Raw genomic sequence first — 11,165 nt, forward strand, 5'->3', positions numbered from 1 at the left:
TTCTTATTTAAATTGGAAATTTTATTTAAACTGGATTTTTAATTTTATTTAAATTAGAAAAATTATAAGTTTTTCTTTTTATAAATAAAACCTGTTTATAATGAAATCTTAATTTAATACAAAAATATATTAAAGGCTAAAATAATTGTAATCTCTTAAAATATTTAAATAAAAATAACTACTGAATCAATGAGCCTCTGTCAAAAACCCCGAGTTAAAGACTTCTTTATACAGAAAAGCAGGGGCTTTTTAATGTGTCTCCTGCAGCTCTTTGCAGCACGATATTAAAACACTGTGTGATTTAATTATTAATCTAAGTTATTAAACAATCAGGATGTTTCTACCATGTTAGTAACCAAGTGAAGTTGATAAAATAATACTTAGTCAATCATTTTTCTGAGAGAATAATATATATTAAATAAAACAATGAATTCATAGCACTGCGGCTCTTTACAGTAATGTTGGCTCTTGAACCACTGAGGTTTGAATATCACTGATATAAAGACAGAATTGGGGGGAAATATCTAACTTTTGAGATCACACTTCACAAATATGGCACAATAGGTCAGCATAAGTAATTTAGGAGACTGTCTCATTTTCAAGAGACTTAGGCATATTTGAAAATTTTCCCAGGCTGACCTGAAATAATCAGTTTAAATCACTGAATACAGTTAATCCCTCTATTTAATAAATCACTTTTAGTTGTAAATATGAAATATGTGTTGATGAAAAGTTTATGTATCCAAAAACATTTAATTTAAATGTTGTATATGCTGTTTGCTATGTTTAAGTTTGTTACCATCCTAATGCAGCTTGACAAAAATCAAGAGCAAAAAGTTAATTACCTAGTAAATAAACAATATATCTTTCATTTTCTAACATATTGAAAATGTACAATTAAGAATCTGAAAATATTAAGCTATACAATTTATAGTATCGTTATAGTATACCCCCCTAAGTAGCAAACAGATGTACCAAACTTACTTTTAAGGCTCTATTTAGTTGTAAATCAAAATTTTTTAATGGTTATATCAACCAAGGAAAATGTACCTTTCTTTAGAAAATAACTGAAGTACAAATGGGAAAGTTGTTTAAAATCTATGATTTAAATGGAGGCTTTCTGCTTAAATCACCTTGATTTACATCAATCCACACTGGTTTGTAGCCCTCATGTTTGGAAGAAACAAAGAAAGAAAGAAAAAGCTATGAAACTTGAAACTATGAAGTAAGTGCACCCTACAGACTTAGAAATCGAAAAGCAAAGAAATTATTCATTTTAGAAGATCTCATGAGCTTTGAACACTATGTGTGGCCTGTGGAAGTTTCCCATTTGAAGTTCATTCTTTAAAAAAATGGAACAGGTTTGATCAGAGGAAGGATGGTCCAGTGGTTAAGGCACTAGCCTAAGACTTGGAAACCTGGATTCAATTTCCTGCTCCACCACAGACTTCCTCTGTGACCTTGGGCAAGTCACTTAGCCTCTCTGTGCCTCAATTTTCCATCTGTAAAATGAAGAAAACAGTATAACCTACTTCACAGGGCTGTTGAGAAAATAAATACAGTACAGATTGTGAGGTGCTCAGATACTCTAGTATCGTAGACCAAGTATCTAAGGGCTGGCTACACATGCGAGTTACAGTGCATTAAGGGAGCCCCAGGCGCACTAGCTCAATACCCATCTACACTGGCAAGGCACGTAGAGCTGACTCTGCGGCTGGTCCGCTCCTGGTACTCCACCTCAGCGAGTGGAATAACATTTTGTGCGCCCCCGCTGGAGCACTGCGGCACCAGTGTGGACGCCCTGGCCTGTTAGTGCTCTCTGATCGGCCTCCAGAAGTGTCCCACAATGCCTGTTCTAGCCACTCTGGTCACCACTTTGAACTCTACTGCCCTGCCCTCAGGTGACCAACCGTCAGACCTGCCCTTTAAATTCTCTGGGAATTTTGAAAATCCCCTGCCTGTTTGCTCAGCCAGCCGTGGAGTGCTCTCAGTGAATCTTTCCAGGTGACCATGCCTCCACGTGCCAGGCAATCCCCAGTATGGAGCAGTGGCGAGGTGCTGGACCTCATCAGTGTTTGGGGGAAGGAAGCTGTCCAGTCCCAGCCTCGCTCCAGCCATAGGAATTACGATTCCTTCGGGCAGATATCAAGGGAGATGATGGAAAGGGGCCATGACCGGGATGCACTGCAGTGCAGGATTAAAGTGAAGGAGCTGCAGAATGCCTACTGCAAAGCCCACGAGGCAAACAGCCACTCCGGTACCGCTCCGTGACCCGCTGTTTCTACAAAGAGCTGGACGCGATACTTGGGGCTGACCCCATCTCCACTCCGAGTACCACCATGGACACTACCACATGGAAGCAAAGCAGGAGTGAGGGTGCTGAGGCAGAGGAAGACACACCAGAATCCCTAGATGCATGCAGCCAGGAGCTGTTCTCAAGCCAGGAGAAAGGTAGCCAGTTGTGGTGCTTGGGGAAGGACAAACACCAGAGGCGGTTCTCGGTAAGCGGTTTTTATTTTGGGAAGAAAGTTATTCAGTGTGGGCTCTTGGGGTGAGGAGGGTATGGGCTGCATGCATGCCTAGATGCGGAATAGGGCATTGATGTGCTCTCTCACATCGTGGTAATCGGCCTCAGTGATCTCTTCAAAGGTCTCATCCAGAACTTGGGCAATGCGCTTGCGCAGGTTTCTCAGGAGAGCCACTGTATTCCTTCTCCCAGAAAGACTAACTTCTCCACGCCACTGTGCCGTGAGGGGCGGGAGGACTATTGCTGCACACAGGCAAGCTATATATGGGCCAGGGCAGAAGCCGCATTGCAGTAGAAGACCCTCCCTTGCTTCCCAGGTCATCCTCAGCAGCAAGATATCTTTCAGGACGAACTCCTGTGGAAAATGTGGGGACAGTGTTCAGCATAGGGGCCCCCCTGCCGCTGTTGGCTCTCCCCAAGGCACAGAAACGCAGAGGACAGTACAGCCATGAAACAATCAGTCACGCTTGACCCTGTGCTGACTCACCATTTTGGGGCTCCTGTGGGTTGTGTGTGCTCGCTTTGGGGTGGGAAAATGATGCTATTGTGTAGACTGTGCTTGCCCTTAAAGACTGGGGAATCATTGCTCTGTGTGGTGTGAACAATGCTGCCTCTGTTAAGTGTTGCATTTTGCCTTTACAGATGCAACCTTGAGATCTCAGCCATCCGTGTTATCTCCAAAGAATCAGAAAGAGGCCACGTAGAAGCAAGGAAGACATGTTGCATGAAGTAATGCAGCATTCAAGTAATGAAAATTGAAAAGTGCAGGAGTGGCGGGACACTGAAAGGAGGATCCGCCAGCAGAATGAGGAGCACTGGTACAAAAGCGCGGTGCTCCGGCAGCAAAGCAAGGATTGGCTGATAAGCATAATGGAGCGCTAAGTGGACTCGATCCAGGCACTCGTAGCCATGCAGGTGGAGCATTACCGTGCCCGACCCCCCGTGCAGTCCTTGTCCCAAAACTCTTTTCCTTGTGCCCCCATGTTACCTCCAGCATTTCCCCACTTTCCCCAACATCCGGATTCTTACCGCTACCAGCTGCCTCCAATACCTGTAGCTTTACCACCCAGCCCTGAAAACTAGAACCCTTACCCACTGCACTCAACCCCCATCACCATGCAGTATAGCCATCCTGAAGTGCAGCACTCATTGCATAGCACTCCAGACAGGAAGGCTGAGTATGGTAACAGGACATACACAAATCTGTGATTGTACCATTCCCTACCCCACCCCCTTGCCCTTTGTTTCCCAAGCAGTTGTGTTTCTTTCCAATAAATGGATTTTTTGGCTTTGAAAACATTCTTTATAATTGCATAAAGTAAAAGATACCTTAGCCCAGGAAAGAAACAGGCACTGCAAGTCAGTGTAGCAAACACAGATTTCTACTAACATTGGAACCACTGCACTTCACTCCTGTGCAGGGCACCAGACATTATTGGTGGCTTTCAGCCTCAAATTGCTCCCTCAAGGCATCCCTAATCCTTGCAGCCCCACACTGGGCCCCTCTAATAACCCTGCTCTCTGGCTGTTCAAATTCAGCCTCCAGATGTTGAACCTCTAAGTTCCATGCCTGAGTGAATCATTCACCCTTCCCTTCACAAATGTTATGGAGGGTACAAGCACACGGATATAACCGCAGGAATGCTGTCATTGGCCAGGTCCAGCTTCCCATACTGAGAGTGCCAGCGGCCCTTTAAACAGCCAAAAGCACACTCCACAGTCATTCTGCACCTGCTCAGCCTGTTGTTGAACCGCTCCTTGCTGCTGTCAAGGCTCCCTGTGTAGGGATTCATGAGCCATGGCTCTAAAGGTAAGCGGGGTCTCCAAGGATCACAATTGTCATATCGACTTTCCCTACGGTGATCTTCTGGTCTGGGAAAAAAGTCCCGGCTTGCAGCTTCCTGAACAGGCCAGTGTTCAGAAAGATGCATGCGTTATGCAACTTTCCGGGCCAGCCTGCGTTAACGTCAATGAAACACCCACGTGATCCAGAAGCGCCTGGAGAACCATAGAGAAATACCCCTTCCGATTAACATACTTGGAGGCTAGGTGGGCTGGTGCCAGAATTGGAATGTATGTGCCATCTATTGCAGTTAGGGAAACCCATTTGTGCAAAGCCATCCACAATGTCATGCACGTTACCCAGATGCGGTTCTTCTGAGCAGGATGAGATTAATGGCCCTGCAAACTTGTATCAACACGATTCCAACAGTCGACTTCTCCACTCAAAACTGGTTAGCAACCGATCGGTAGCTGTTTGGAGTTGCCAGCTTCCAAACTGCAATAGCCACCCGCTTCTCCATCGTCAGGGCTCTCAATCTCATGTCCTTGCGCCGCAGGGTGTGGGCGAGCTCCTCACACAGTCCCATCAAAGTGGCTTTTCTCATCTGAAAGTTCTGCAGCCATTGCCCGTCATCCCAGACTTGCATGACGATGTGATCCCACCAACCAGTGCTTGTTTCCCGAGCCCAAAAGCAGCATTCCACGTGGTGAGCATGTCCGTGAATGCCGCAAGCAAATTTGTGTCGTATGCGTTACTAGAGCCGATATCATCATTGGAGCCCTCACTGTCACTTTGGATCATAAGGAATAACTCGACTGCCAAACGTGATGTGCTGGCAAGACTCGTCAGCATACTCCTCAGCAGTTCGGGCTCCATTCCCGCAGACCGAAAGGGAAGACAGAGCGCGCAGCACAAAAACCGTTGAAAGATGGTGCCAAATGTGAACAGAAGCACAGAGATTGCTGGGATGCAAACTGATGCATCACGGGCGTTGGGACAGGAGCCAGAATGCCCCCGCCCCCTTCCCACAAACCACAGCACCAGAATGGGAAGAGGTGCTCTGTGGGATAGCTGCCCGTAATGCACCACTCCCAATGCCGCGGCAAGTGCTGCAAATGTAGCCACGCCAGTGCGCTTGTTCCTGTCAGTGTGGCCAGACTGCAGCGCTTTCCCTACTGCGCTCTCTGAAGGCGGGTTTAACTCACAGCGCTCTACATCTGCAAGTGTAGCCATGCCCTAAGGTATCTAGATAAGATAGACACGCAGCCTTACTTACTGGTTGTCAGGAAGGTCACAGAACTCAAGGATTCTGTGACTTTCCCTGACTTCTGCAGTGGCCCTTGGGTCCAAAAGTTTGCCCACCTTTGGGCTAGACCTGTACAGTTGGGGTTCAGGAAGAAGATTCCCCCCCCCCGGGCTGGTTATTCCCCCATTGCCCACTTCAGGGTTTCTTGCAGCTTTCTCTGCAGCGTCCCTTCCTGTGGGAGAGGCACGGGGCCGGCTCCGAAACGCCCCTCTCGCGCTCCCAGGCCGTTCCCCCAACATCCCACGCAGCAGAGCGCGCCGCCATTCCCTGCTGCCCCCTGCAGCAGCGAGCCCCCATCCGCCCCCTTGCCCTCACCCCGCCCAGCTTCTCTCCCTCCCCCACTGCTCTAAAGCAGCCCCCGCCCCTCGGGTGGCCGCTGCCCTCCAGGGCAGGGCACGTCAGCGTGTCCCCGAGGCCGCCGCCCCGGGTCACCCCACTCCACGCCCCCAGCCCTGCCTCCCACGGGCGGCAGCCCCCGCCAGGGTAGGGCGCCGAAGCGCTGCAGGCCCCGGGCCGGGCTGCCGAATCACAAGGCCCCTCAGCCTCCACAACTGCCTACTGCCCCCACGCCAGAGGAGCTCAGGCAGCTGGGGGGGCAGTCCCCGGTGAGCCCCATGCCCGCCCCAATAACGGCATTTTTGAACTTTACCTTCATCTTCTCTCCCGGGGCTCCCGAGTCAATATTTCATGTGCGCATGCGCTGCCGCTCCGAGGGCAAGGGGGAGCGCGGCCCCTGCCGCTAACAGCGTCCCGGTCACCCAGGAGATCTGGGGGCGGGGGTCAAGGGAAGAGCCTCTGGCGCCACGACCAATCATCGTGAGGAGGCGGGGCTCAGCCCCAATCCGATCTGAGCGCGGCACCTGCCGGCGGCCTCCGGAGCCAGCCCCGCCCCCAAAGTGAGCGCGCCGCTGGCGGGCGGGGGAGGCGGGGAGACGAGGGAGCGGCCGGATTCAGGACTGAGCCCCTGGCCGTGCCCTCCTGCACCGGCGGCTTGTCCGGGCCGCGTTCCGGGAGCTTCTCCCTGGGTGTCGGGGGGAGCGGCCGAGTCGGGCTTGGGGGCCCCCCCCGACCTCAGTCACGCGTTCCTGGAGCCGCAGGGGCATCGCGGGTAACGGGGCCACCCCGCACTCCAGTGGCCTCAGCAGCGTGGGGTGGATGCTCTGCCCCGCTGGGCTCCCCGCCGCCATTCCCCCAGCGTTTGTTCCTGCAGGCCCAGGTGACGTTACAAATGCCGTTGGCAAGTCACGGCCCTGAGGCGCTTACAGTGTAAACCAGACAGATCGCAAGGGGGGTGGCCGATGGGAGACAAGGGTTACAGGCAGCACAAGGTCTAGGGTTGCTGCTCTTGCTGTCTACTGGCTCCTGGGTGTGACTGCGCTTGCTTGAAAGCACAGTTGCCAACTCTCATGTAGTAAATAAACACCCTACTTTCACGATAAACCAAAAATCAAGATAATCCCGTTTCAAAAGAAGCCAATCCATAAGAACCCCAACACTCTATGTGACTAGATTCCCCGCCCTCCCCTGCTGTGCAGTCTGGGACTGTGGTGGGCTTGCTGTGCACCCCTGAGTCTCACCCCTGCTTGCTCCCCCTTGCTGGGAGATGATCCCAAAAAAGAAAAAAAAAGCAACAAGCTACATGCCAAACAAGCTACAAGCCAAAAACTAGCCAACAAGCAACTCACAAGCCAATTAAACCAAAAAAAAAAAAAAAAAGAAAAGCCCAATTTCTGTGTTTTTTTCACAGGTTTGGCATGTTTGCTTGAAAGCCAAGCATGTTTTGTGTTGACAACAGCAGCCCAGCCACCTGTTAGACCTCCATGCTCTCCTGCAGGCAAAGAGTGGCTACATGGGAGACCTTACAGCAGCACAAGTGTAGGGTACAGCTGTGTAGACATAGCCTTATACAATTTCTTCAGGTTGAAGCAAGAGCAGAGAATGAAAAAATCTGGTTCTAGGGCTCTCTGTTTTTGCTCCTGGTGAGCGTGACTTACCCACCTTTGGCACCTGTTGGGCCAGGGAGGGCAAGAGAGGCCCCCCCAAACCTGAGTGGTGCTGCATCCTCTCACCCCTTTCTGTTTGCCCAGTCACAACAGCCCAAGTGGGGAGCCAGGTCCACTCCCAGCTTGGGTGTAGTTTGCGGGGGAGGGAGGTGTCTCCCCAGCTGCAAACATCAGGCAGGTGCAGAATTTGATCCCCATGTAGCCCCACTGGCCTGAGTGGAGCTGCCTACCCAAATATAGAAGTCAAATTACAGGTATGGCCCTGGGGCAGGAGTCAAGTCTGTGGTTTGGGCTGAGTGCAGTCTAAGCTCACTCTCACTCCACCTACCCCAGTTTTCCTTTGGTGTTAAATTGTTGGGTGGGGGTGACTTAGTTTCAGATTTTGACCTAGACCCCTTAAAACCTCTGTGCAGCCCTGATCCTTATCCCTCCTTACTCCTGATGGCATGCTATTCCAAAAAAATTAAAAGTTCTGTGCATATTTTAAAATTCTTCAAATTCTATTGGTCAAATAAATGTGGAGGGTCCAGCACGGCATTGGGGAGCATAGGCCATTGGCTGCATAGAGGTGGGTGATCACCGTCCGGACTCAGTGGTGAGGCTGCACCCAACCCTGATATAGCACAAGGCCTGGGCCTGCCCCAGGTGTGGGCAGGCAGGCTCAGCCCAGAAGGATCCACATGTGGAGGGGCTTAGTGTCAGGGGATCCAGATGTGGGTTGAGAGGGTTCTGTGTGGGGCAATCTGGGTGCGGGCCGCTCAGTGGGGGATCTGGGTGCAGCAGGGATCTGGATGCACAGGGGTTTGTTGTGGGGTTCTGGGTGCAACAGTAATGGGAATCTGCAGGATGCTCCAGTGAAGGTAGCTGGTACTCAGCAGAGGGGGTCTGAGTGTGGGGGGTTCCAGAGGCTTGGGGAGTGGGGTTCAGTGGGGTTGGGATCCAAGTGCAGCTGGTTGGGGCTCAGTAGAGTGGGGATCTGTGTGTGTGGCTCATCGGGATGGTCCAGGTGCAGGGGGAGTGGGGTGTCAGGGGGTTCTGGGTGTGGGGGAGTGAGGCTCAGTGGAAGGGTCTGGGTCTGAGGGGGTCTGGATGCACAGGAGTTGGACGGAAGAGGGAGCAGCTCCATGTATAGTGATCCCTCCCCCTGAGGAGTGATGGGCACTGAAAGTACTGGCGGGGGGGGAGGGAAGAGTTTGCAGAGCTTCCTACAGCTGGAGGAGAAATCTGGGGGTGGATCTGACCCAGCCCTGGATGCTGTGCAGGTGAAGAGGAAGTCTAATCCTCCAGGACTAGCAGCTGAGCCCAGCACAGGGTAGGAGCCACCAGCTGCGTCGTCCCCACTCCCACCCCACAGTGATTTACCACTCTGCTAGCTGCCTTGGGTATGCAAAATATACTGCTGGGGAGGGTCGCATGACTGCTTTTGTGGCTTCCCTTTGCTTCCCTGTCAAAAGTCATTTTTCTGCAGGGAAACAAAGAAATCTGCAGGGGACATAACTTCTGTGCATGTGCAGTAGTGTAGAATTCCCCCATGATTACCCTCCTCCACATCTCCCTTTTTTTTTTTTTTGGATCCAGAGCTCACATCAATAAAGGGTAGGCATAGCAGAGATAGACAACGCTCCCCTCCATCCACCTGTGCTGGAGCATTAATGGGGAAGGCAACTGGCCAGCTCCAGCTTCACACCAGTGAGTACTTCCCCTATAGAAAGGGAATTTCTTATGGGCCACTTGCTGCTAAAATTCTGCCCATTTGTATTGCCTAAGCAGCACAAGGGCTAAATCTGACTTGTGAATCTGGTCCTAACAGGTTTGAAATCATTGCTGTTCCAAAGCTATCTACACTTGACCTGAAATTCAGCAGCTCTAGAAAGAAGGACACAGAATGGAGAAAAGCAATAGCTGGAGATGACTGAGTTCTTCTGAGCATTCATAACTCACACAGATGTTGACCCACATTAGTTGCATTAATCCTCAAGATATTGTGCCTTGGTAATCATTCTTTTATCTGTAAAATACTGGACATGATTCTCCTCTAAGCATTTTAATGCTGCACCTGTATTAGGCAGATAAATGTTGAGCATACTGTTTTCAGAGCATGCTTAGTAAATAAAGGGCCAAACTTTAATTCCAATCTAACTTTTCAGGAGGGTAGTGCACAATGCTAGCACTAGACTAATGGATGGGTATAGAGGCTTTGCTTTTTATTAGTAGTCATCTTAAGTGCACTATAGCTTTCACATAATAATGCAAGCTGAAAGATGTGTAATTGTCTTGCAGTTGAAGGAATGTCATGCTGGGTGTTGTCTAAAGGATACTGGGAGGAGACTGATTGCCCACACACAAAGAAAAAACACAACCCTACTGGCCCATCATCAGTGGCCTTGATAGACTCTCCAGAACATCAGCTATTTTACCTTTCCGGAGGGTAGATCACTGCCTTGGCTAATCACAGCATCTGAAGGCATACAACCCTTACCTATTGTCAAAGCAGAACTACATCCCCACAATCATACATTTAGGAACAAAGAAGTTGGTCAGTTCCAAGATCAGGGACTGTACCCTGAAAAGCAGCAACTCTGAAAAGGATTTTGGGGCCAGGATAGGTAAATAATAGAATGTGATGTCCCATTGTGATACTGGGACAAAACAAACCATCATTCTTGGATGTATAAATGGGAGAATGCTGAGCAGGAGTAAGGAGGTAGTATTATTTGTGTATGTGACCCAAGACCCAGTGGTGTGAAGTTTAAATTAAAATATAAAAACTTCTTAATAAATGGAACAGCTTACAAAAGGAAGTGCTAAATTCATTATCGTGATTGGATATCCCTGTAAAAGATATGCTATAGTTCAACAAAAGATACTGGGTTGAACCGTGTTTACTTACATAGCAGGGAAGAATAATTCTCTCTGCTGGAGGACTTATTGGATAAAAATAGGCTTGCTTAAAAGTGCACAGAATTAGGCTTTTTTATAATGTAAACAAATGAAACTGTATGGCATCTTTTTGTTGTTGCCTTCCTTCACTCAAGCAGATGTTCAATTTCAGTAAATGTTTTTTTTTTAAATGTAATAAAAAGGAATATACAGTCAAATGTAAGGATTATAATTTTCAGTTAGGCTTACAATATTCTGTGAAAGAATTGGCATTACAAGTCTGCCTTTTTTGTGTCTGAATGGTATAATGTTACTTGTGAGTGAACTGAGTCAAGTTGATTGTTGGGTGCTAATTTCATTCAAAAGAACACTAACAATGAAAGCTTCTAAACTTCAGGATCAGGAAATTCTTCATACCCATTATAGACTGTTCCAACATTATGTTTTTTATAATGAATAAAGGGGAGATAAAGACAATTAAAATATGTAAGCATAAAGGAAGACAAATTGGGTGGATCAATGATTCTTTCCAGGCTCTGACTTTTATTTTTTATTCTTAGAAACAAAGTAATTAGAGTGAAGGTAAGATAAAATAAAAGGAGAAAACAGACCTTATCAATACTTGGAGAACCATTTCATCTTTCTGGGGAACTCCATTTAATTTAA

At 48.6% G+C, this 11,165-nt stretch overlaps 1 protein-coding gene and 1 long non-coding RNA gene across 7 annotated transcripts in view; one reads left to right on the forward strand and one right to left on the reverse strand.

The window, feature by feature from the left end:
- WDR19 (WD repeat domain 19) overlaps nucleotides 1-6,511 on the reverse strand; it is a 126,316-nt gene extending 119,805 nt beyond the window's left edge. For 2 of the 4 annotated variants that reach the window (XM_037897930.2, XM_043544506.1), the window contains exon 1: nucleotides 6,266-6,467. In XM_037897930.2, coding sequence (XP_037753858.1) covers nucleotides 6,266-6,271 — 6 coding nt within the window. In that variant the 5' untranslated portion in view covers nucleotides 6,272-6,467. Of the gene's footprint in view, nucleotides 1-1,133; nucleotides 1,581-6,265 lie in introns of those variants that run through there. The other 2 variants (XM_037897929.2, XM_043544507.1) reach the window with 2 other exon arrangements.
- LOC119566134 lies at nucleotides 6,294-10,957 on the forward strand. Of its 3 annotated transcripts, none has more exons than XR_005225204.2 (3): nucleotides 6,294-6,832; nucleotides 9,198-9,308; nucleotides 9,430-10,957. It is a non-coding gene; the product is annotated as an uncharacterized LOC119566134 (long non-coding RNA). The 3 variants fall into 3 exon arrangements; XR_006290143.1 differs by having other exon boundaries at nucleotides 6,294-6,512; XR_006290144.1 differs by lacking the exon at nucleotides 6,294-6,832 and adding an exon at nucleotides 8,889-9,001.
- The last annotated feature ends 208 nt before the right edge of the window (nucleotides 10,958-11,165 follow it).

The sequence above is a fragment of the Chelonia mydas genome, chromosome 4 (genome assembly GCF_015237465.2).
Source record: "Chelonia mydas isolate rCheMyd1 chromosome 4, rCheMyd1.pri.v2, whole genome shotgun sequence".
NCBI lineage: Eukaryota > Metazoa > Chordata > Testudines > Cheloniidae > Chelonia > Chelonia mydas.